At 39.9% G+C, this 27290-nt stretch overlaps 1 protein-coding gene across 1 annotated transcript; it reads left to right on the top strand.

Annotated features, from left to right (window-relative positions):
- On the top strand, positions 1-26768 carry LOC118929807 (uncharacterized). Its single transcript, XM_057493363.1, is given in 3 exon segments — positions 1-399; positions 25209-25300; positions 25366-26768. Coding segments are annotated over 3 exon segments (1368 nt in total). The 3' UTR covers positions 26243-26768.
- The last annotated feature ends 522 nt before the right edge of the window (positions 26769-27290 follow it).

Here is a 27290-nt window from a genome sequence, read left to right on the forward strand (position 1 = left end):
ATGCACCCTCCCGCCCTCTCAACCCCGAGGGAGCGTTGGCTGCCGAGCTCCTGCTGCCTGGGCCCATGTCCAGAGCGAGCTCCGGGCACCTCTAGGCAGGGGCGGCAGCGGAGCGGGGGGCTGGGGGTCAACGGAATGAGCAGGCGCGGGTTCGGGGACCACGCGATGGAAGTCCCCCCGGCCCAGCCTTGCCCAGACGCCCGCGCCTCCTTTCCCAGGAAGGCCGCCTCCCCGCCCGCGCTGCCGCCGCCGAGGTTCCCTGAAGGCCTTCCCCTGTCGGCGAGAGCACAGCCACCGGGGCTTCCCTGCAGCGAGCGGCCGCCCCTCTCCGCAGCTTGGCACCGCCCGGGGCGTCCTCAACCCTGCCCGCGCCCACCTCCGAATGTCGGGCCTATAATTGTAAGTATTCAAGTGCTGCTAGATAATTCTATAATTATGGTTTTTTTCATTGAGATATATTGACATATCTCATTGTGTTAGTTTTTGCTGTAAGACATAATGATTTGGTATACGCGTTATACATTGTGCATTGGTTGCAACAGTAAGTTTAGTTAGCATCCATTACTATGTATAGTTAGGAGTCTTTTCTTCTTGGGAAGAGAACTTTTAATATCTACACTCTCAACATTTAAATATACAAGTACAACATTGTTAACTATATTCAACATGCTATACATTATATCCCAGGACTTAGGCATCTGGTAACTGGAAGCTCGTAACTCTTGACCTTCACCCATTGGGCCTATACCCTACCCCTCACCCCCGCCTTGTCTGGTATTCACAAATCTGTTTTGTATATGTATGAATTCTTTCTTTTTGTTTTGTTTTAGCTTCCAAATGTAAGTGATATCATACAGTATTTGACTTATTTCACTTAAGGTACATCCATGTTGTTACAAATGGTAGAATTTCCATTTTTGTGGAACTGAATAATATCCAATTGTGTGATATATGTACAACATTTTCTTTATCCATTCATCTATCAGTGGGCACTTAGATTGTTTCTATGTCCTGGCTGTTGTAAACAATGCTGCAGTGAACAGAGCCCATATTTTAAGACTGTAATTTCACCTCTTTTGGATAAATACTGAGAAGTGGAATTGCAGGATCATGTGGTAGTTCCATTTTTTATTTTTTATTGAAGCTCCATACTGTTTTAGATAGTAACAGAACCAATTTACATTCTAACAGTGCACCGAAAGGGAACCCTTTTCTCCACATCCTCGCCAACACTTGGTATAACTTGCCTTTGTGATAATAGACATTCTAACAGGTATGAGGTGATACCTCATTGCGGTTTTGATTTGTATTTCCTTGATGATTGGTGATGTGGAGCACTTTTTCATGTACCCATTGACTATTTGTATATGTTCTTTGGAAAAATGTCTATTTACATCCCTGCCCATTTTGTAATTGGGTTGTTTGGTGGGTTTTCTCCCCTACTGAATTGTAATTAATTTTTCCTGTATTTTAGGTATTAATCCCTTATCAGATACGTGACTTGAAAATATTTTCTCTCAATCTGTAGACTGTCTTTATTTTGTTGATTGCTTCCTTTGCTGTACAGAAGTCTTTTAGTTGATATAATCCTACTTTTTCTTTTTACTTTTGTTGCCTTTCACTCTTGGTGTCAAATTCGAAAAACCATCAGCAAGACCAGTGCCAGTGAGCCTACCCTCTATGTTTTCTTCTATGAACTTTATTATTTCAGGTTTTAATGTTTCAGTCTTTGATACATTTTGACCTGATTTTTATGTATGGTATACAGTTTTTCTCTGAGCCCTCTATTCTGTTCCGTGGCTCTCAGTGTCTGTACTGTAGTGTTTTGATTATTATAGCTTTATTAATATAGTTTGAAATCAGGGAGCTTGATGCCTCCAGCTTTGTCGTTCTTTCTCAAGATTGCTTTGGCTATTCAGGCTTTTGTGGTTCCATACGCATTTTAGGTTTGTTCTAGTTCCATGAAAAGTGCCACTGGAGTTTTGATAAGGGGTTACTTTGAATCTGTGGATTGCTTTTTGTGTGTGATGATAATTGTTTCAGGCTATGAGCACAGACTCTTTCCATTTCCTTACATATTCTTCAGCTTCTTTCATCACTGTCTGACAGTTCTCAGAATACAGATTTTTCACCTCATTTGTTAGATTTATTTGTGGGTATTTTATTCTTTTCAATGCAAGTATGAATGGGAGTATTTTCTTAATATCTTTTTCGATTGTTCACTGTTAGTGTGTAGAAACACAGATGAGTTTTGTGAATTGATTTTACATTCTCAGTATTATTGACTTGATTCAGTTGTAACAGCTTTTTGACTCTTCAGGATTTTATTTATATAATATGTCATACACAGATAATGACGGTTTTGCTTTTTTTGTTCTGATTTGGATGCCTTTTGTTTCTTTTTCTTGTCTAAAATTGTCCTGGCTAGGATTTCTAGTACTTTGTTGAAAAGAAATTCAGGAGTGGTGCCCTTGTCTTGTTCCTGATCTTAGAGGAAAAGCTTTTAGTTTTTCACATTGTTGATGATGTTAGGTGTTGTCTTACCACATATGACTATTATGATGAGGTATATTCTGCTATACGTACATTGTTGAGAGCTTTTGTCATGAATAGATGTTAAAGCATTTCTCAAATGCTTTTTCTGTACCTCTTGAGATGATCATATGATATTTATCATTCACTTTCTGAACATGGTGTGTAACATTGATTTGTGGATGTGGAACCATCTTTGCATTGCTGGAATAAATCCAACTTGATTATGCTATGTGATCCTTTTAATGTATAGTTGAATTCATTTTGCTAGCATTGTGGGCGGTTTGCATCTATGTTCATTAGGGATATTGGCTTGCAGTTTTCTGGGTGTCAGGCCTCTTCAAATGAGTTGAGAAGTGTTTCTCCTCTTCTACTTTTGTGGAGTGTGAGAATGTCCTGTATTAATTCTTCTTTAAGTGTTTGGTGGATCTCATCAATGAAGCCATCTGTGCCTGACATTTTGTTTGTCAGGAGGTTTGAGGGTCTTTGATATTTCAGATATGAAAAGAAGATCTCATGTATCCCACTGTATTCTGGTTAAATTCCCTTAGGGATTCCCAGAGTATTTAGAAAATTCTGACAGTCCTTTATAGTGTGGGTAAAAAGGATCCTAGTTACAAGTGTTTCCTTATTGAATCTATATGTCATTGTTTCTGCATATGGCTGAAACTCCAGAAATATGTACTGATACCATATTAGTGTTTACAAATAGGGTTTATGATTTTAATATGTTATTACATCTAAAAATTCCTCTTTGATAAAGATAAATAACCATGAAAATTGAGAATGGAGTTAGACAATAATGCAGTTTCATTCTCTTGCATGTAGCTGTCCAGTTTTTCCACCACCAGTTTTTGAAGAGGCTGTCATTTCTCCATTGTATGTCCATAGCTCCTTTATTGTATATTAATTGAGACTATAGGTGTGGATTTATATCAGGGCTCTCTAGTCTGTTCCACTGGTCTATGGTCTGTTCTTGTGCCACTAGCAAATTGTCTTGATTACTGTGGCTTTCTAGTAGAGCTTGAAGTTGAAGAGCGTAATTCCCCGAGCCTTATTCTTCTTTGTCAGGATTGCTTTGGCTCTTTGGGTTCTTTTGTCGCTCCATATGAATTTTAGAACTATTTTTCCCAGTTTGTTGAAGAATGCTGTCAGTATTTTGATAGGGATTGCATTGAATCTGTAGATTGCTTTAGGCGGGATGGCCATTTTGACAATATTTTCATTCTTCATATCCATGAGCATGGGATGTATTTCCATTTGTTGTTGTCTCACTTAATTTTTCATGATTGCCTTGTAGTTTTCCGGGTATACATTTTTCACTTCCTTTGTTACATCTATTCCTATGTATTTTGTTCTTTTTGAGGCAATTGTGAATGGAATTGTTTTCTTGATTTCTCTTTCTACTAGTTCATCATTAGTGTATAGGAAAGCAACAGATTCGTGTGTATTACTTTTGCATCCTGGAACTTTACTGAATTCAGATATTAGTTCTAGTTGTTTTGGAGTGGAATCTTTAGGGTTTTTTACATACAATATCATGTCATCTGCAAATAGTGACAGTTGGACTTCTTCTTTATCAATCTGGATGCCTTGTTATCTCTTAGTTTTGTTTTATTGCTGTCGCTTAGAACCTCCAGTATTATGTTGAATCAAGGTGGGGAGAGTGGGCATCCCTATCTGGTTCCCGATCTTAGGTGAAAAGATTTCAACTTCTCACTGTTAAGTATTATGTTGTCTGTCAGTTCGTCGTATATGACCTTTATTATGTTAAGGTAAGTGCCCTGTATACCCATTTTCTTGAGAATTTTTATCATGAATGGGTGCTGAATTTTGTCTAATGCTTTTTCAGCATCTATGGAGATGATCATGTGATTTTGTCCTTTTTATTGATGTAGTGGATGATGTTGATGGATTCTGCAATGATGTACCATCCTTGTATCCCTGGTATGAATCCCACTTGATCATGATGTATGAACCTGTTTTTGTATTTGGTTTGGTAATATTTTGTTGACTATTTTGCATATATGTTCATCAGGGATATTGGTGTGTAATTTTCTCTTTTTTTGGTGTCTTTGCCTGCTTTTGGTATTAGAGTGATGCTGGCTTCATAGAATGAGTTTGGAAGTATTCCGTCCTCTCCAATTTTCTGGAAAACTTTTAAGGAGAATGGATAGTATGTCTTCTCTATGTGTCTGATAAAATTCAGTGTTGAATCCATGTGGCCCAAAGTTTTGTTGTTGGGTAGTTTTTTGAGTACCGATTCAATTTCCTTGTTGCTAATTGTTCTGTTTTGATTTTCTGTTTTATCCTTGGTCAGTCTTGGGAGGTTGTATTTTTCTAGGAGTTGTCCATTTCTTCTAGGTTTTCCAGCTTGTTAGCATATAGGTTTTCATAGTATTCTCTAGTAATTCTTTCTATTTCTGTTGTGTCCATCATGATTTTCCTTTCTCATTTCTGATTCTGTTTATGTGTGTAGATTCTTTTTTTCTTTTAATAAGTCTGACTAGGGATTTGTCTATTTCACTTACTTTCTCAAAGAACCAGCTCCTGGTTTTACTGAATTTTTTCTCTTGTTTTATTCATCTCAATTTTATTTATTTCTTCTCTTATCTTTGTTATGTCCCTACTTCTACTGAATTTGGACCTCATTTGTTTTTCTTTTTCCAGTTTCAATAATTGTGAATCGAGGCTATTCATTTGGGATTGTTCTTCCTTCTTTAAATTGGCCCGGATTGCTATAGACTTTTCTCTTAGAACTGCCTTCACTGTGTCCCACAGAAGTGGGGGCATGGTGCTGTTGTTTTCATTTGTCTCCATATAGTGTTTGATCTGTTTTTTAATGTGGTCATTGATTCACTGATTATTATGAGCATGTTGTTATGCTTTCATTTTTTTGTGGGCCTTTTGTTTTCTTTGTAAATTTTTTCCCAGAGTCATACCTTTGTGCTCTCTGAAGTTGGTTGGTATGATTTCAATCTCTTTGAATTTGCTGAGGCTCTTTTTGCATCCTAATATGTGGGCTCTTATGAAAAATGTTCCACATGCATTTGAGAAGAATGTGTATCCTGCTGCTTTTGGTTGGAATGTTCCATAGATGTCTCTTAGGTCCATCAGTTGTAGTATGTTGTTCAGGGCCTCTGTCTCCTTACTTATTTTCTGTCTGGTTGATCTATTCTTTGAAGTGAGTGGTATGTTGAAGCCTCCTAAAATGAATGCATCCAATTCTATTTCCCCCTTTAATTCTGTTAGTATTTGTTTCACATCTGTAGGTGCTCCTCTGTTGGGTGCATAGATATCCATAACGGTTATATCCTCTTGTTGAACTGACCCCTTTATCATTGTGCAATGTTCTTCTTTGTCTCTTGTGACTTTCTTTGTTTTGCAGTCTATTTTGTCTAATACAAGTACTGCAACTCCTGCTTTTTCTCCCTGTTAGTTGCATGAAATATCTTTTTCTGTCCCTTCACGTTTAGTCTGTGTATGTCTTTGGGTTTGAAGTGAGTGTCTTGTAGGCAACATGTAGACAGGTCTTGTTTTTATTTAACCATTCAGTGACTCTGTGTGTTTTGATTGGTGCATTCAAACCATTTACATTTAGGGTGATTACTGATAGGTATATGAGTATTGCCATTGTGGCTTAAGGTTAGTGGTTACCAAGGGTTTGGGGGTAACTTCTTTACTATTTAACAGTCTAATTTAACTTACTTAGTATGTTATTACAAACACAATCTAATGGTTCTTTTTTCCCCTCCTTTTTCTTCCTCCTCCATTCTTTGTATATTAGGTATCATATTCTGTACTCTTTGTCTATCCCTTGACTGACTTGGGGGTAGTTGATTTGATTTTGCATCTGCTTAGTACTTAATTGGTGTACTTCCATTACTGTGGTTTTGTTTCCTCTGGTGACAGCTATTTAGCCTTAGGAGCACTGCTATCTATATCAGTCCCTCAAAAATACACTATAGAGATGGTTTGTGGGAGATAAAATCTCTCAGCTTTTGCTTATCTGGAAATTGTTTAATCCCTCCTTCAAGGTTAAATGATAATCGTGTCAGCCAGAGTATTCTTGGTTTGTGGTCCTTCTCCTTCATTGCATTAGATGTGTCATGTCTGTTGAGAAATCTGATGATAGTCTGATGGGTTTTCCTTTGTAGGTGGTCTTTTTTATCTCTCTGGCTGCTTTTAATATTCTGTCCTTATCCGTCATGTTTGCCATTTTAATTATTCTATGCCTTTATGTTGTCTTCCTTGGGTTCCTTGTGTTGGAAGATATGTACACCTTCATGGGGACTTATCTCCTTCCCCAGATTGGAGCGGTTTTCAGCATTTACCTCCCCAAAGATACTTTCTATCCCTTTTTCTCTCTCTCCTTCTCCTGGTACCTCTGTAATGCGAATATTATTCCGTTTGGATTGATCACACAGTTTTGTCTCTATTCTTTCATTCCCAGAGACCCTTTTTTTTCTCTCTGTGCCTCAGCTTCTTTGTATTGCTTTTCTCTAATTTCTGTTCCATTTACTGTCTCCTCCACTATATCTAATGTGCTTTTCAGTGCCTCCATTGTATTTTTCTCTTCAGATATTGCATTCCTTAATGATTGAGTCTGCATCCAGAATTCTTCCCTGAGTTCTTGAATGTTTTTCTGTACCTCCGTGAACATGCTTATGATTTGTATTTTGAAATCTCTTTGAGGAAAATTGATGAGTTCAGTTTCACTTGGCCCTTTTTTCTGGTGTTTATGGGATTTGGCTTTGTACCTGGTTCCTTTGACGTTTCATATTTGTATGTGGCACCCTCTCGTGCCCAGAAGCTCTACTCTCTGGAGCTGCTCAGCCCCTGATGCAATGTCTGGGGTAGCAGGGCAGCGGCGCTGGTGCCCTGTTCCGTGAGGTCTGTTGTTTTCTCTAGGTTTATGCAATGTGGTGCAGCGTTCTTTCCTGGTTGCTGTTTCAGGATTTGTTTTATTAATTATATTTTCATATTCTAATTTATATTTTCTGTGGTTTGGGAAGGAGGTCTCTCTCTCACCTCTCATGCCACCATCTTTACTCCTGAAAAAGCTACTGTTTTTAAATTTAATTTCTCTATATATTTTAAGTGATAGACTAAGTAATACGCTGGCATACTTAGAGAAATCTTAGATTTGATTCTAGTCTTTGTTCTGTTTGCCTACAGCGTAGCTTGCACCTACATTTTTCCAAGTCTTGGGTTTTCATCATAAAATAGTAAAAGGGGTATCCACTTGGATACTTCTCGGGGCACAGGGGTCTCTGGCGGTTTGGGAGCTGCTGGTGAGAAGAGGAGTGGGAGCACCTTGGGGCCTGAAGGGAGCACTGCAGGAGCTGTTATTTTTAACACTCAGCATCAAAAGTGAGGGCATTCCATTTGTGTCACTAACAGTATTTCATTCTTCTTCTAGCTTGTTTGTTTTTCTCTAGTCCCTTTTCCTCTTCTTAAATCAATTACTGATGGACAATCCCTATTAAGACAGATGGGTTTGTCTCAGTATGGTTTAGCTGTGTGGACTGGATCAGGCCTTCCCCCGTCTATACACTTGAATCTAACTGGGGGCTCTGCACAATTTCCCACAGGCAGGGAATTTTGACTTGCGTTAAATAATTCTTTATAGTATGTTTGTTAAAAAATACACTCCTCTTCAAAGGTGCTCCTTTTCATGATAGTGGTAGTATTGTGTGACTAAGAAACATTACCTCAGAAAAGTGCGTCACTTGTTGGTAGTGTGTCGACTCGACTTTTTTAAAATTCTGTTCCCTGTTTTAGAGACAAACTTACTGGTGTCCACTGTACCCATGGTGTAAACAGGACGGGCTACCTCATCTGCAGGTGAGTTGCCAACTGTGAGAGGCAGACCCTATTTGAGTTGTTTGGTTTGCAATAGTAATGTAAGCTAGTTGCAAAACCCAGTGGAGAAGTTTATGAAGGAGAAAGCAGTCTTAAGCCCACCCAGAGACACTACCAGTGATTGTTTCACCTGTTTTTTAGACTTTAAAAATGCCTACATAAGCATATACATGTTCTTAGATAATTATTTTTTATTGAAGGGTAGTTGACGCACAGTATTACATTACATTAGTTTCAAGTGTACAACACAGTGATAAAACATTTATATACATAATTCTAGGTTCCAGCTATCACCCTACCAAGCTGTTACAGTATCTTGACTATATTCCTTATGCTATACATTACATCCCGGTTACTTATTTATTTTACCATTGTAAGTCTGTCCTCTTTTTTTTTTTTTTTGTGAGGGCATCTCTCATATTTATTGATCAAATGGTTGTTAACGACAATAAAATTCTGTATAGGGGAGTCAATGCTCAATGCACAATCATTAATCCACCCCAAGCCTAATTTTCATCAGTCTCCAATCTTCTGAGGCATAACAAACAAGTTCTTACATGGAGAACAAATTTTTACATAATGAATAAGTTACATAGTGAACAGTACAAGGGCAGTCATCACAGAAACTTTCGGTTTTGCTCATGCATTATGAACTCTAAACAGTCAGTTCCAATATGAATACTCATTTGGTTTTTATACTTGATTTATATGTGGATACCACATTTCTCTCTTTATTATTATTATTTTTAATAAAATGCTGAAGTGGTAGGTAGATACAAGATAAAGGTAGAAAACAAAGTTTAGTGTTGTAAGAGAGCAAATGTAGATGATCAGGTGTGTGCCTGTAGACTATGTGTTAATCCAAGCTAGACAAGGGCAATAAAACATCCACGTATGCAGAAGATTTCTCTCAGAACGGGGGGGTGAGGTTCTAAGCCTCACCTCTGTTGATCCCCAATTTCTCACCTGATGGCCCCCTGCGACTGTGCCTGTCTTAGGTTGTTCCTCCCTTGAGGAATCTTACCCGTCTCTGGCTAACCAGTCATCTTCCGGGGCCATACAGGGAAATGTGAAGTTGGTAAGTGAGAGGGAAGCCTTATTGTTTGAAAAGGTTAGCTTTTTACTTCTTTGCATATTTATGCCCTGTGGCTTCTATGCCCAGCATTTGTCTTGAGGTATCTTTACCACTTGGAGGAGTTATGATACTCGGTAAATTTGATATGAGGCACGAATTCTATTTAAGGGTTGTAATTAGGAAGGAAGAAGAAAAGCTATAGAAGTAGCAGGTGGAAGAAAACATGGGAAGATTGATTATTTCTTTGACATATCTTCTTGTAGAGTAACTTCAGCATATATAGGTTTTAAGCTACTACTTAAATTGCACACACACATTAACATAATAGGAGTATAGTTACATAACCAAAGCATATCTGTAATTACCAGCCATCTCCAGTGAAACCAAGAAAACCATTAAGGCACCTTAGGCATTTGTGAGAACTTATCTATGATATGGTGGATATTGTCCAACTGAACTTGAACAGTCTGAGAGAAATCAGACAAATTAAAACAACCCATTCCTGGGGACTGTTCACATCCCATATATTCTTTTAACAGTAAATAGTCTGTAGTTGTAAGATTTTGGAGCGCTACAATTTGCACTTCTCCTAATTCTTGGTTGAGTTCCAACAGTATAGATCCAGTCAAATTTGTTGTTTTACTGTATGCACAGGCCAGCTTAGATATCTCCTTCTTCATTCCCATGGCAAGTCCAGGAACCGGTGGGATGAGTGCATCTACAGCTGTAGCAGTGCGTGGATCTTTGTTGGGGTTTTTTGATGATCATCTTCTGGCATGAGTCTTCCAGAGAGTGCTGATGTTGGAAGTTCTCTTTCATATCGTATCTTAGTTCATTTTCGGGGTAGCCCAATTAGGCTTTGATCTTCTGTATAAACGCAAACAGACCCTTTGCCTACACTTTTATATGCCCTTTATACCCTTGTGTAGAACTCATTGGAGGTTACCACACAGGAACTGCCTTTTTTTTTTTTGGTATCACTAATCTACACTTACCTGACGAATATTATGTTTACTAGGCTCTCCCCTATACCAGGTCCCTCCTATAAACCCCTTTACAGTCACTGTCCATCAGCATAGCAAAATGTTGTAGAATCACTACTTGCCTTCTCTGTGTTGTACAGCCCTCCCCTTTCTCCCACCCCCCATGCATGCTAATCTTAATACCCCCCTACTTCTCCCCCCCCTTATCCCTCCCTACCCACCCATCCTCCCCAGTCCCTTTCCCTTTGGTACCTGTTAGTCCATTCTTGAGTTCTGTGATTCTGATGCTGTTTTGTTCCTTCAGTTTTTCCTTTGTTCTTATATTCCATAGATGAGTGAAATCATTTGGTATTTCTCATTCTCCGCTTGGCTTGTTTCACTGAGCATAATACCCTCCAGCTCCATCCATGTTGCTGCAAATGGTAGGATTTGCCCTTTTCTTATGGCTGAGTAGTATTCCATTGTGTATATGTACCACATCTTCTTTATCCATTCATCTATCGATGGAAATTTAGGTTGCTTCCAATTCTTGGCTATTGTAAATAGTGCTGTGATAAACATAGGGGTGCATTGGTCTTTCTCATACTTGATTGCTGCATTCTTAGGGTAAATTTCTAGGAGTGCAATTCCTGGGTCAAATGGTAAGTCTGTTTTGAGCATTTTGATGTACCTCCATACTGCTTTCCACAATGGTTGAACTAGTTTACATTCCCACCAGCAGTGTAGGAGGGTTCCCCTTTCTCCACAGCCTCGCCAACATTTGTTGTTGTTTGTCTTTTGGATGGCAGCCATCCTTACTGGTGTGAGGTGATACCTCATTGTACTTTTTTTTTTTTAAATAATTATTTTTTATTAAAGGGTAGTTGACACACAGTATTACATTACATGAGTTTCAAGTGTACAACACAGTGGTAGAACATTTATATACATAATTCTAGGTTCCAGCTATCACCCTACCAGGCTGTTACAATATCTTGACTATATTCCTTATGCTATACATTACATCCCGGTTACTAATTTATTTTACCATTGGAAATCTGTCCTTTTTTTTTTTTTTTTTTTTTGTGAGGGCATCTCTCATATTTATTGATCAAATGGTTGTTAACGACAATAAAATTGTGTATAGGGGAGTCAATGCTCAATGCACAATCATTATTCCACCCCAAGCCTAATTTTTGTCAGTCTCCAATCTTCTGAGGCATAACAAACAAGTTTTTACATGTAGAACAAATTCTTACATAATGAATAAGTTACATAGTGAACAGTACAAGGGCAGTCATCACAGAAACTTTCGGTTTTGCTCATGCATTATGAACTATAAACAGTCAGTTCAAATATGAATACTGATTTGGTTTTTATACTTGATTTATATGTGGATACCACATTTCTCTCTTTATTATTATTATTTATAATAAAATGCTGAAGTGGTAAGTAGATACAAGATAAAGGTAGAAAACATAGTTTAGTGTTGTAAGAGAGCACATGTAGATGATCAGGTGTGTGCCTGTAGATTATGTGTTAATCCAAGCTAGACCAGGGCAATAAAACATCCACGTATGCAGAAGATTTCTCTCAGAACGGGGGGGGGGGGGTGAGGTTCTAAGCCTCACCTCTGTTGATCCCCAATTTCTCACCTGATGGCCCCCCTGCGACTGTGCCTGTCTTAGGTTGTTCCTCCCTTGAGGAATCTTACCCGTCTCTGGCTAACCAGTCATCTTCCGGGGCCATACAGGGAAATGTGAAGTTGGTAAGTGAGAGAGAAGCCTTATTGTTTGAAAAAGTTAGCTTTTTACTTCTTTGCATATTTATGCCCTGTGGCTTCTATGCCCAGCATTTGTCTTGAGGTATCTTTACCACTTGGAAGAATTATGATACTCGGTAAATTTGATATGAGGCACGAATTCTATTTAAGGGTTGTAATTAGGAAGGAAGAAGAAAAGCTATAGAAGTAGCAGGCGGAAGAAAACATGGGAAGATTGATTATTTCTTTGATATATCTTCTTGTAGAGTAACTTCAGCATGTATAGGTTTTAAGCTACTACTTAAATTGCACACACACATTAACATAATAGGAGTATAGTTACATAACCAAAGCATATCTGTAATTACCAGCCATCTGCAGTGAAACCAAGAAAACCAGTTAGGCACCTTAGGCATTTGTGAAAACTTATCTATGATATGGTGGATATTGTCCAAATGAACTTGAACAGTCTGAGAGAAATCAGACAAATTAAAACAACCCATTCCTGGGGACTGTTCACATGCCATATGTTCTTTTAACAATAAATAGTTTGTAGTTGTAAGACTTTGGAGCGCTACAATTTGCACTTCTCCAAATTCTTGGTTGAGTTCCAACAGTATAGATCCAGTCCAATTTTGTTGTTTTACTGTATGCACAGGCCAGCTTAGATATCTCCTTCCTTATTCCCATGGCAGGTCCAGGAACTGGTGGGATGAGTGCATCTACAGCTGTAGCAGTGCGTGGATCTTTGTTGGGGTTTTTTGATGATCATCTTCTGGCATGAGTCTTCCAGAGGGTGCAGATGTTGGAAGTTCTTTTTCATATCATATCTTAGTTCATTTTCGGGGTAGCCCAATTAGGCTTTGATCCTCTGTATAAACACAAACAGACCCTTTGCCTATACTTTTATATGCCCTTTATACCCTTGTGTAGAACTCGTTGGAGGTTACCACACAGGAACTGCCCTTTTTTTTTTTTTTTTTTTTTTTTGCTATCACTAATCTACACTTACATGACGAATATTATGTTTACTAGGCTCTCCCCTATACCAGGTCTCCCCTATAAACCCCTTTACAGTCAGTGTCCATCAGCATAGCAAAATGTTGTAGAATCACTACTTGCCTTCTCTGTGTTGTACAGCCCTCCCTTTTCTCCTACCCCCCCATGCATGTTAATCTTAATACCCCCCTACTTCTCCCCCCCTTATCCCTCCCTACCCACCCATCCTCCCCAGTCCCTTTCCCTTTGGTACCTGTTAGTCCATTCTTGAGTTCTGTGATTCTGCTGCTGTTTTGTTCCTTCAGTTTTTCCTTTGTTCTTATATTCCACAGAGAAGTGAAATCATTTGGTATTTCTCATTCTCCGCTTGGCTTGTTTCACTGAGCATAATACCCTCCAGCTCCATCCATGTTGCTGCAAATGATTGGATTTGCCCTTTTCTTATGGCTGAGTAGTATTCCATTGTGTATATGTACCACATCTTCTTTATCCATTCATCTATTGATGGACATTTAGGTTGCTTCCAATTCTTGGCTATTGTAAATAGTGCTGCAATAAACATAGGGGTGCATCTGTCTTCCTCAAACTTGATTGCTGCGTTCTTAGGGTAAATTCCTAGGAGTGCAATTCCTGGGTCAAATGGTAAGTCTGTTTTGAGCATTTTGATGTACCTCCATACTGCTTTCCACAATGGTTGAACTAACTTACATTCCCACCAGCAGTGTAGGAGGGTTCCCCTTTCTCCACAGCCTCGCCAACATTTGTTGTTGTTTGTCTTTTGGATGGCAGCCATCCTTACTGGTGTGAGGTGATACCTCATTGTAGTTTTAATTTGCATTTCTCTGATAATTAGCGATGTGGAGCATCTTTTCATGTGTCTGTTGGCCATCTGTATTTCTTTTTTGGAGAACTGTCTGTTCAGTTCCTCTGCCCATTTTTAAATTGGGTTATTTGTTTTTTGTTTGTTGAGGCGTGAGAGCTCCTTATATATTCTGGACGTCAAGCCTTTATCGGATGTGTCATTTTCAAATATATTCTCCCATACTGTAGGGATCCTTCTTGTTCTATTGATGGTGTCTTTTGCTGTACAGAAGCTTTTCAGCTTAATATAGTCCCACTTACTCATTTTTGCTGTTGTTTTCCTTGCCCGGGGAGATATGTTCAAGAAGAGGTCACTCATGTTTATGTCTAAGAGGTTTTCGCCTATGTTTTCTTCCAGGAGTTTAATGGTTTCATGGCTTACATTCAGGTCTTTGATCCATTTTGAGTTTACTTTTGTATATGGGGTTAGACAATGGTCCAGTTTCATTCTCCTACATGTAGCTGTCCAGTTTTGCCAGCACCACCTGTTGAAGAGACTGTCATTTCGCCATTGTATGTCCATGGCTCCTTTATCAAATATTAATTGACCATATATGTCTGGGTTAATGTCTGGATTCTCTAGTCTGTTCCATTGGTCTGTGGCTCTGCTCTTGTGCCAGTACCAAATTGTCTTGATTACTATGGCTTTATAGTAGAGCTTGAAGTTGGGGAGTGAGATCCCCCCTACTTTATTCTTCTTTCTCAGGATTGCTTTGGCTATTCGGGGTCTTTGGTGTTTCCATATGAATTTTTGAATTATTTGTTCCAGTTCATTGAAGAATGTTGCTGGTAGTTTCATAGGGATTGCATCAAATCTGTATATTGCTTTGGGCAGGATGGCCATTTTAACGATATTAATTCTTCCTAGCCACGAGCATGGGATGAGTTTCCATCTGTTAGTGTCCCCTTTAATTTCTCTTAAGAGTGACTTGTAGTTTTCAGAGTATAAGTCTTTCACTTCTTTGGTTAGGTTTATTCCTAGGTATTTTATTTTTTTTGATGCAATTGTGAATGGAGTTGTTTTCCTGATTTCTCTCTCTGTTGGTTCATTGTTAGTATATAGGAAAGCCACAGATTTCTGTGTGTTGATTTTGTATCCTGCAACTTTGCTGTATTCCGATATCAGTTCTAGTAGTTTTGGGGTGGAGTCTTTAGGGTTTTTTATGTACAGTATCATGTCATCTGCAAATAGTGACAGTTTAACTTCTTCTTTACCAATCTGGATTCCTTGTATTTCTTTATTTTGTCTGATTGCCGTGGCTAGGACCTCCAGTACTATGTTAAATAACAGTGGAGAGAGTGGGCATCCCTGTCTAGTTCCCGATCTCAGAGGAAATGCTTTCAGCTTCTCGCTGTTCAATATAATGTTGGCTGTGGGTTTATCATAGATGGCCTTTATTATGTTGAGGTACTTGCCCTCTATTCCCATTTTGCTGAGAGTTTTTAACATGAATGGATGTTGAACTTTGTCAAATGCTTTTTCAGCATCTATGGAGATGATCATGTGGTTTTTGTCTTTCTTTTTGTTGATGTGGTGGATGATGTTGATGGACTTTCGAATGTTGTACCATCCTTGCATCCCTGGAATGAATCCCACTTGGTCATGGTGTATGATCCTTTTGATGTACTTTTGAATTCGGTTTGCTAATATTTTGTTGAGTATTTTTGCATCTACGTTCATCAGGGATATTGGTCTGTAGTTTTCTTTTTTGGTGGGGTCTTTGCCTGGTTTTGGTATTAGGGTGATGTTAGCTTCATAGAATGAGTTTGGGAGTATCCCCTCCTCCTCTATTTTTTGGAAAACTTTAAGGAGAATGGGTATTATGTCTTCCCTGTATGTCTGATAAAATTCCGAGGTAAATCCATCTGGCCCGGGGGTTTTGTTCTTTGGTAGTTTTTTGATTACCTCTTCAATTTCGTTGCTGGTAATTGGTCTGTTTAGATTTTCTGTTTCTTCCTGGGTCAATCTTGGAAGGTTATATTTTTCTAGGAAGTTGTCCATTTCTCCTAGGTTTCCCAGCTTGTTAGCATATAGGTTTTCATAGTATTCTCCAATAATTCTTTGCATTTCCGTGGGGTCCGTCGTGATTTTTCCTTTCTCGTTTCTGATACTGTTGATTTGTGTTGACTCTCTTTTCTTCTTAATAAGTCTGGCTAGAGGCTTATCTATTTTGTTTATTTTCTCGAAGAACCAGCTCTTGGTTTCATTGATTTTTGCTATTGTTTTATTCTTCTCAATTTTATTTATTTCTTCTCTGATCTTTATTATGTCCCTCCTTCTGCTGACCTTAGGCCTCATCTGTTCTTCTTTTTCCAATTTCGATAATTGTGACATTAGACCATTCATTTGGGATTGCTCTTCCTTTTTTAAATATGCTTGGATTGCTATATACTTTCCTCTTAAGACTGCTTTTGCTGTGTCCCACAGAAGTTGGGGCTTAGTGTTGTTGTTGTCATTTGTTTCCATATATTGCTGGATCTCCATTTTGATTTGGTCATTGATCCATTGATTATTTAGGAGCGTGTTGTTAAGCCTCCATGTGTTTGTGAGCCTCTTTGCTTTCTTTGTACAGTTTATTTCTAGTTTTATGCCTTTGTGGTCTGAAAAGTTGGTTGGTAGGATTTCAATCTTTTGGAATTTTCTGAGGCTCTTTTTGTGGCCTAGTATGTGGTCTATTCTGGAGAATGTTCCATGTGCACTTGAGAAGAATGTATATCCCGCTGCTTTTGGATGTAGAGTTCTATAGATGTCTATTAGGTCCATCTGCTCTACTGTGTTGTTCAGTGCTTCCGTGTCCTTACTTATTTTCTGCCCAGTGGATCTATCCTTTGGGGTGAGTGGTGTGTTGAAGTCTCCTAGAATGAATGCATTGCAGTCTATATCCCCCTTTAGTTCTGTTAGTATTTGTTTCACATATGCTGGTGCTCCTGTGTTGGGTGCATATATATTTAGAATGGTTATATCCTCTTGTTTGACTGAGCCCTTTATCATTATGTAGTGTCCTTCTTTATCTCTTGTTACTTTCTTTGTTTTGAAGTCTATTTTGTCTGATATTAGTACTGCAACCCCTGCTTTCTTCTCACTGTTGTTTGCTTGAAATATGTTTTTCCATCCCTTGACTTTTAGTCTGTACATGTCTTTGGGTTTGAGGTGAGTTTCTTGTAAGCAGCATATAGATGGGTCTTGCTTTTTTATCCATTCTGTTACTCTGTGTCTTTTGATTGGTGCATTCAACCCATTAACATTTAGGGTGACTATTGAAAGATATGTACTTATTGCCATTGCAGGCTTTAAATTCGTGGTTACCAAAGGTTCAAGGTTAGCCTCTTTAGTATCTTACTGCCTAACTTAGCTCGCTTATTGAGCTGTTATATACACTGTCTGGAGATTCTTTTCTTCTCTCCCTTCTTGTTCCTCCTCCTCGATTCTTCATATGTTGGGTGTTTTGTGCTGTGCTCTTTCTAGGAGTGCTCCCATCTAGAGCAGTCCCTGTAAGATGTTCTGTAGAGGTGGTTTGTGGAAAGCAAATTCCCTCAGCTTTTGTTTGTCTGGGAATTGTTTAATCCCACTGTCATATTTGAATGATAGTCGTGCTGGATACAGTATCCTTGGTTCAAGGCCCTTCTGTTTCATTGTATTAAATATATCATGCCATTCTCTTCTGGCCTGTAGGGTTTCTGTTGAGAAATCTGACGTTAGCCTGATGGGTTTCCCTTTATAGGTGACCTTTTTCTCTCTAGCTGCCTTTAACACTCTTTCCTTGTCCTTGATCTTTGCCATTTTAATTATTATGTGTCTTGGTGTTGCCCTTCTTGGATCCTTTCTGTTGGGGGTTCTGTGTATTTCCGTGGTCTGTTTGATTACTTCCTCCCCCAGTGTGGGGAAGTTTTCAGCAATTATTTCTTCTAAGATACTTTCCATCTCTTTGCCTCTCTCTTCTTCTTCTGGGACCCCTATAATACGGATATTGCTCCTTTTGGATTGGTCACACAGTTCTCTTAGTATTGTTTCATTCCTGGAGATCCTTTTGTCTCTCTCTATGTCAGCTTCCATGCGTTCCTGTTCTCTGATTTCAATTCCATCAATGGCCTCTTGCATTCTATCCATTCTGCTTATAAACCCTTCCAGAGTTTGTTTCATTTCTGCGATCTCCTTTCTGGCATCTGTGATCTCTTTCCGGACTTCATCCCATTTTTCTTGCGTATTTCTCTGCATCTCTGTCAGCATGTTTATGATTCTTATTTTGAATTCTTTGTCAGGAAGACTGGTTAGGTCTGTCTCCTTCTCTGGTGTTGTCTCTGTGATCTTTGTCTGCCTGTAGCTTTGCCTTTTCATGGTGATAGGAATAGTCTGCAGAACTGGGACGAGTGACGGCTGGAAGGACTTCCTTTCTTGTTGGTTTGTGGCCCTCCTCTCCTGGGAGAACAGCGGCCTCTAGTGGCTTGTGCTGCGCAGCTGCGCGCAGACAGGGTTTCTGCTTCCTGCCCGGCTGCTATGAAGTTAATCTCCGCTGTTGCTGTGGGCGTGGCCTGGCTCGGGCAGCTACTCCAAAATGGTGGAGTCGCGTTGGAGCAGGAGCTGCTGGGAGGCTATTTATCTCCGTAAGGGGCCTCCCTGCTCCCTGCAGCCCAGGGGTTAGGGTGCCCAGAGATCCCGGATTCCCTACCTCTGGATTAAGTGGCCCGCCCTGCCCCTTTAAGACTTCCAAAAAGCACCCGCCAAAACAAAACAACGACCACAAAAAAAAACAAGAAAAAAAATTTTTTTTTAATTAAAAAAAAAAAAAAAAATTTTTAATTAAAAAAAAAAAAAGGTGGTCGTTCGTTTTTCTTTATTCTCCGGTGCCAGCCTCAGGCCTCTGCTCACCGGTCTTTCTGCCCTGTTTCCCTAATATTGGGGTCCCTGTCCCTTTAAGACTTCCAAAAAGCGCTCGCCAAAACAAAGCAGCAAAAAAGCAAAAAAAAAAAAAAAAATGGTCGCGCGCTTTTCTTATGTCCTCTGTCGCCCAGCCTCCAGTGCCTTCTCACTGTTCTTGCTGCCCTGTTTTCCCAGTATCGAGGGCCCTGCACTCTGGCCCGGATGGCTGGGGCTGGGTGTTCGGCAGTCCTGGGCTCCGTCTCCCTCCCGCTCTGCCTGCTCTTCTCCCGCCGGGAGCTGGGGGGAGGGGCGCTCGGCTCCCGCGGGGCCGGGGCTTGTATCTTACCCCCTTCGCGAGGCGCTGGGTTCTCTCAGGTGCAGATGTGGTCTGGATATTGTCCTGTGTCCTCTGGTCTTTATTCTAGGAAGGGTTGTCTTTGTTATATTTTCATAGATATATGTTGTTTTGGGAGGAGATTTCCGCTGCTCTACTCACGCCGCCATCTTCCGCCCCTCTCTCATTGTACTTTTAATTTGCATTTCTCTGATAATTAGCGATGTGGAGCATCTTTTCATGTGTCTGTTGGCCATCTGTATTTCTTTTTTGGAGAACTGTCTGTTCAGTTCCTCTGCCCATTTTTAAATTGGGTTATTTGTTTTTTGTTTGTTGAGGTGTGTGAGCTCTTTATATATTCTGGATGTCAAGCCTTTATCGGATCTGTCATTTTCAAATATATTCTCCCATACTGTAGGGTTCCTTTTTGTTCTATTGATGGTCTCTTTTGCTGTACAGAAGCTTTTCAGCTTAATATAGTCCCACTTACTCATTTTTGCTGTTGTTTTCCTTGCCCGGGGAGATATGTTCAAGAAGAGGTCACTCATGTTTATGTCTAAGAGGTTTTTGCCTATGTTTTCTTCCAAGAGTTTAATGGTTTCATGACTTACATTCAGGTCTTTGATCCATTTTGAGTTTACTTTTGTATATGGGGTTAGACAATGGTCCAGTTTCATTCTCCTACAAATAGCTGTCCAGTTTTGCCAGCACCATCTGTTGAAGAGACTGTCATTTCGCCATTGTATGTCCATGGCTCCTTTATCAAATATTAATTGACCATATATGTCTGGGTTAATGTCTGGATTCTCTAGTCTGTTCCATTGGTCTGTGGCTCTGCTCTTGTTCCAGTACCAAATTGTCTTGATTACTATGGCTTTATAGTAGAGCTTGAAGTTGGGGAGTGAGATCCCCCCTACTTTATTCTTCTTTCTCAGGATTGCTTTGGCTATTCGGGGTTTTTGGTGTTCCATATGAATTTTTGTACTATTTGTTCCAGTTCATTGAAGAATGTTGCTGGTAGTTTCATAGGGATTGCATCAAATCTGTATATTGCTTTGGGCAGGATGGCCATTTTGACGATATTAATTCTTCCTAGCCACTAGCATGGGATGAGTTTCCATCTGTTAGTGTCCCCTTTAATTTCTCTTAAGAGTGACTTGTAGTTTTCAGAGTATAAGTCTTTCACTTCTTTGGTTAGGTTTATTCCTAGGTATTTTATTTTTTTTGATGCAATTGTGAATGGAGTTGTTTTCCTGATTTCTCTTTCTGTTGGTTCATTGCTAGTGTATAGGAAAGCCACAGATTTCTGTGTGTTGATTTTGTATCCTGCAACTTTGCTGTATTCCGATACCAGTTCCAGTAGTTTTGGGGTGGAGTCTTTAGGGTTTTTTATGTACAGTATCATGTCATCTGCAAATAGTGACAGTTTAACTTCTTCTTTACCAATCTGGATTCCTTGTATTTCTTTGTTTTGTCTGATTGCCGTGGCTAGGACCTCCAGTACTATGTTAAATAACAGTGGAGAGAGTGGGCATCCCTGTCTAGTTCCCGATCTCAGGAAATGCTTTCAGCTTCTCGCTGTTCAATATAATGTTGGCTGTGGGTTTATCATAGATGGCCTTTATTATGTTGAGGTACTTGCCCTCTATTCCCATTTTGCTGAGAGTTTTTATCATGAATGGATGTTGAACTTTGTCAAATGCTTTTTCAGCATCTATGGAGATGATCATGTGGTTTTTGTCTTTCTTTTTGTTGATGTGGTGGATGATGTTGATGGACTTTCGAATGTTGTACCATCCTTGCATCCCTGGGATGAATCCCACTTGGTCATGGTGTATGATCCTTTTGATGTATTTTTGAATTCGGTTTGCTAATATTTTGTTGAGTATTTTTGCATCTACGTTTATCAGGGATATTGGTCTGTAGTTTTCTTTTTTGGTGGGGTCTTTGCCTGGTTTTGGTATTAGGGTGATGTTAGCTTTATAGAATGAGTTTGGGAGTATCCCCTCCTCCTCTATTTTTTGGAAAACTTTAAGGAGAATGGGTATTATGTCTTCCCTGTATGTCTGATAAAATTCCGAGGTAAATCCATCTGGCCCGGGTGTTTTGTTCTTTGGTAGTTTTTTGATTACCGCTTCAATTTCGTTGCTGGTAATTGGTCTGTTTAGATTTTCTGTTTCTTCCTGGGTCAATCTTGGAAGGTTATATTTTTCTAGGAAGTTGTCCATTTCTCCTAGGTTTCCCAGCTTGTTAGCATATAGGTTTTCATCGTATTCTCCAATAATTCTTTGCATTTCCATGGGGTCCCTCGTGATTTTTCCTTTCTCGTTTCTGATACTGTTGATTTGTGTTGACTCTCTTTTCTTCTTAATAAGTCTGGCTAGAGGTTTATCTATTTTGTTTATTTTCTCGAAGAACCAGCTCTTGGTTTCCTTGATTTTTACTATTGTTTTATTCTTCTCAATGTTATTTATTTCTTCTCTGATCTTTATTATGTCCCTCCTTCTGCTGACCTTAGGCCTCATCTGTTCTTCTTTTTCCAATTTCGATAATTGTGACATTAGACCATTCATTTGGGATTGCTCTTCCTTTTTTAAATATGCTTGGATTGCTATATACTTTCCTCTTAAGACTGCTTTTGCTGTGTCCCACAGAAGTTGGGGCTTAGTGTTGTTGTTGTCATTTGTTTCCATATATTGCTGGATCTCCATTTTGATTTGGTCATTGATCCATTGATTATTTAGGAGCGTGTTGTTAAGCCTCCATGTGTTTGTGAGCCTCTTTGCTTTCTTTGTACAGTTTATTTCTAGTTTTATGCCTTTGTGGTCTGAAAAGTTGGTTGGTAGGATTTCAATCTTTTGGAATTTTCTGAGGCTCTTTTTGTGGCCTAGTATGTGGTCTATTCTGGAGAATGTTCCATGTGCACTTGAGAAGAATGTATATCCTGTTGCTTTTGGATGTAGAGTTCTATAGATGTCTATTAGGTCCATCTGCTCTACTGTGTTATTCAGTGCTTCCGTGTCCTTACTTATTTTCTGCCCGGTGGATCTATCCTTTGGGGTGAGTGGTGTGTCCAAGTCTCCTAGAATGAATGCACTGCAGTCTATATCCCCCTTTAGTTCTGTTAGTATTTGTTTCACATATGCTGGTGCTCCTGTGTTGGGTGCATATATATTTAGAATGGTTATATCCTCTTGTTTGACTGAGCCCTTTATCGTTATGTAGTGTCCTTCTTTATCTCTTGTTACTTTCTTTGTTTTGAAGTCTATTTTGTCTGATATTAGTACTGCAACCCCTGGTTTCTTCTCACTGTTGTTTGCTTGAAATATGTTTTTCCATCCCTTGACTTTTAGTCTGTACATGTCTTTGGGTTTGAGGTGAGTTTCTTGTAAGCAGCATATAGATGGGTCTTGCTTTTTTATCCATTCTGTTACTCTGTGTCTTTTGATTGGTGCATTCAACCCATTAACATTTAGGGTGACTATTGAAAGATATGTACTTATTGCCATTGCAGGCTTTAAATTCGTGGTTACCAAAAGTTCAAGGTTAGCCTCTTTAGTATCTTACTGCCTAACTTAGCTCGCTTATTGAGCTGTTATATACACTGTCTGGAGATTCTTTTCTTCTCTCCCTTCTTGTTCCTCCTCCTCGATTCTTCATATGTTGGGTGTTTTGTGCTGTGCTCTTTCTAGGAGTGCTCCCATCTAGGGCAGTCCCTGTAAGATGTTCTGTAGAGGTGGGTTGTGGAAAGCAAATTCCCTCAGCTTTTGTTTGTCGTAATTGTTTAATCCCACCGTCATATTTGAATGATAGTCGTGCTGGATACAGTATCCTTGGTTCAAGGCCCTTCTATTTCATTGTATTAAACATATCGTGCCATTCTCTTCTGGCATGTAGGGTTTCTGTTGAGAAATCTGATGTTAGCCTGATGGGTTTCCCTTTATAGGTGACCTTTTTCTCTCTAGCTGCCTTTAAAACTCTTTCCTTGTCCTTGATCTTTGCCATTTTAATTATTATGTGTCTTGGTGTTGTCCTTCTTGGATCCTTTCTGTTGGGGGTTCTGTGTATTTCCGTGGTCTGTTCGATTATTTCCTCCCCCAGGTTGGGGAAGTTTTCAGCAATTATTTCTTCTAAGATACTTTCCATCTCTTTTCCTCTCTCTTCTTCTTCTGGGACCCCTATAATACGGATATTGTTCCTTTTGGATTGGTCACACAGTTCTCTTAATATTGTTTCATTCCTGGAGATCCTTTTGTCTCTCTCTATGTCAGCTTCTATGCGTTCCTGTTCTCTGATTTTAATTCCATCAATGGCCTCTTGCATTCTATCCATTCTGCTGATAAACCCTTCCAGAGTTTGTTTCATTTCTGTGATCTCCTTTCTGGCATCTGTGATCTCCCTCCGGACTTCATCCCATTTCTCTTGCGTATTTCTCTGCATCTCTGTCAGCATGTTTATGATTCTTATTTTGAATTCTTTTTCATGAAGACTGGTTAGGTCTGTCTCCTTCTCTGGTGTTGTCTCTGTGATCTTTGTCTGCCTGTAGCTTTGCCTTTTCATGGTGATAGGAATAGTTTGCAGAGCTGGGACGAGTGATGGCTGGAAGAACTTCCTTTCTTGTTGGTTTGTGGCCCTCCTCTCCTGGGAGAACAGCGACCTCTAGTGGCTTGTGCTGCGCAGCTGCGCGCCGACAGGGTTTCTGCTTCCTGCCCGGCTGCTATGGAGTTAATCTCCGCTGTTGCTGTGGGCGTGGCCTGGCTCGGGCAGCTACTCCAAAATGGTGGAGTCGCGTTGGAGCAGGAGCTGCTGGGAGGCTATTTATCTCCGTAAGGAGCCTCCCTGCTCCCTGGAGCCCAGGGGTTAGGGTGCCCAGAGATCCCCGGATTCCCTACCTCTGGATTAAGTGTCCTGCCCTGCCCCTTTAAGACTTCCAAAAAGCACCCGCCAAAACAAAACAAAAACCACCAAAAAAAAAAAAAAAAAAAGGTGGTCGCTCGTTTTTCTTTATTCTCCGGTGCCAGCCTCAGGCCTCTGCTCACCGGTCTTGCTGCCCTGTTTCCCTAGTATTGGGGTCCCTATCCCTGTAAGACTACAAAAAAGCACTTGCCAAAACAAAACAGCAAAAAAAAAAAAAATGTTTGCTCGCTTTTCTGGTGTCCTCCTGCGCCAGGCCACCGGTTCTCGCTCACTGTTCTTGCTGCCCTGTTTCCCTAGTATTGGGGTCCCTATCCCTTTAAGACTTCCAAAAAGTGCTCGCCAAAACGAAACAGCAAAAAAGCAAAAAAAAAAAAATGGTCGCGTGCTTTTCTTATGTCCTCCGGCACCCGGCCTCCAGTGCCCGCTCACTGTTCTTGCTGCCCTGTTTTCCTAGTATCCAGGGCCCTGCACTCTGGTCCGGATGTCGGGGGCTGGGTGTTCGGCAGTCCTGGGCTCCGTCTCCCTCCCGCTCTGCCTATTCTTCTCCCGCCAGGAGCTGGGGGGATGGGCGCTTGGCTCCCGCCGGGCCGGGGCTTGTATCTTACCCACTTTGCAAGGCGCTGGGTTCTCTCAGGTGCGGATGTGGTCTGGATATTGTCCTGTGTCCTCTGGTCTTTATTCTAGGAAGTGTTGTCTTTGTTATATTTTCATAGATATATGTTGTTTTGGGAGGAGATTTCTGCTGCTCTACTCACGCCGCCATCTTCCGCCCCTCCCTCTACATGTTCTTTAATGGTGTAATATTTACTTATTTACTTTGAGAAGGGATTCTATTTTTTATTTTTATTTGTTGAAAAATTTTTCATTGAAGTATAGTTGACATACTAGTTTCACGTTAATTGTATAATATTTAGACATCCTGCTGTATAACTTAATGTATAGTAGATATATTTCTGTAAAAGTTTTTGGACCCGGAAGCGGCGAGTGATGCCACCGCGCCTCCCCCACCAAACCCGCTTCCCCGCGGGCCTGCCTCCCTGCAGGTCCCCACCTACCCCCAACATGATGCCCGGGGCCTCCAGGCCAGAGGACTGCAGGGAGGTAGGAGCGAGTGCGCCGAGGGCTCGGTGGCGGGGCAGGTGCTGGCGGGTGGGGGGAATCCAGGGGGCGCAAGGCTGCCCCCTGCTGCCGCCTCAACAGTTCCGGGTCAGCGCGGCCCCCCAAGCCCGCGCTCAGCGGCCCCGTCGGGGAAGAACATGAACCAGAGCCACTGCAGGGCCATGTGGCAGGAGACAGGCGCGTCAGCGAGCTGGAGCGGGAGGCCAGGTGGTGGGCAGGCCCCGGAGGGAGCAGGGCGGCGGGCAGGGGGCATCAGACGCATCTGCGAGAGGAAGCCCTTCCTCAGAATGAACGTCATGAGCTTGAAAAACAAATAGCATCTGTTTCTGCAGAAACTAAAGAAAGAGAAAGGCAAATCTATCAACAAGATGCTGCCATAGAAAATACCAAGCTTCAGTGTGGAAACCTGGAAACTCAAATCAAATCTTTACATACAGAAAATGTTAAGCTTAAATTTGACATAGAAGCAGCCCAAGAAGACTTTGAGGAACATATGCTAAGATATAATGAATATTATGCAAAAATGAAAGTACATAAAGATAGTTTGGGGGAGATAGAAAGCAAATGGTTATTCATGACTGAACTCCATGAAAAACGAGATCTTTTTAAAAAACTAATGACAATGAAAGAGGAACTTACACAAGATTCCCAAAATCCAGAGGGAAACCAGATGAAACAAGTACAGGAAGACATTACAAAGCTAAAGCCTCAAATTATAACTGTAAAAGAATCTATCATTGAAAAAACTTGTTTTCTCAAGTTCAAGGAAGAAAAAAATACCCATGATAAATTAAGAGAAGAAATATAGGTACAACGTAAGAGATATGGTGCAATTCTTAAGCATTTGCACCCTCTGGTGAACAAACTTCAGTCAAACAGAAGACAATGGCAATGGAACATTGAACAACTGGAAAAAAACGCAGCTGAACTAAGAAAACGCATTGGAATGAAACATTAATATGGCCATAGAGCAATGTAGAGCACAGACTGCCTGCAAAAATTATGGGACATAAGGATTAGCAAATCATTTGGATTCTTAACAACCAGCATTCACTGTCAGCGGTCTGTCTGAATGAAAGATGCATTTTCTTTTTTTTTAAATCAGTCATCTGTTTCAAAGTGCCTTCCAACCCTACAATTGATAGCAGGTAGATAGACAATAGTTATATGTTTACAGAAGAATCATGGAAGACTGTGAATATTTTGTGTGTAAGATATCCTGTACTCATGAATGCCTGTTTATAAACATACAGCCTTCACTATCATATCAAGTAAAAATTTAGAAGAAGAAAAACACTTGAATTTACAATGATTTTAAAATTGTTAAGATATTTTAAGTGATTGTTTCAAACTTTGTTGCAATGTACTTTTTTACCACTGCCTTCATAATAGTCATAAATATTGGCATTTACAATAATGTTGTTGTATGTTCAATGCTTCAGATATTTTACTCAGTTTTCTCCTTTATGCATAAGGTAACAATAATTTTTTATTAGGTAACATTTTTTAAGTGCATAAAAATTTTTATTCATTTAAAAAAAAAGTATTTGGAGACCTCATTCTTTTTTAAGGTTGCATTGCTCCTTCACTTGCTGATGAACATAAGAAAGTCACAAGTTGTTATAAAATATTGAAGTAATGAATATTCCTATGAACATATTTGAATAAATATTGTCTTCTCAGAGACTGTTTCACTCTGATTGGAATTTCTGAATAAGAGAATTTATACCCTTGTGTTTTTGTGGATGTTGCTACACTGTGCCTATTTATGTTCATTCAGAAAATGTTTTTAGACATCTATGTGTAATGCTTGTGAGACTTTTTGGACTAAGAGACTTGACCAGCCTTCTTTGAATCCTACAAGTTTAGGGAGGGACTGGATACTTGAGAATCCCATAATTGCTTATAGAAATACAACCCTAACAAGTACGAGGATGGATCGGACATGGTACTGTGAGAGCATGTTCATAGGAGGATTTGGCCTCATCACAGAGATTAGAGGTTTC

This window comes from Manis pentadactyla, chromosome 15, assembly GCF_030020395.1.
Source record: "Manis pentadactyla isolate mManPen7 chromosome 15, mManPen7.hap1, whole genome shotgun sequence".
In the NCBI taxonomy this organism is placed as follows: Eukaryota; Metazoa; Chordata; class Mammalia; order Pholidota; family Manidae; genus Manis; species Manis pentadactyla.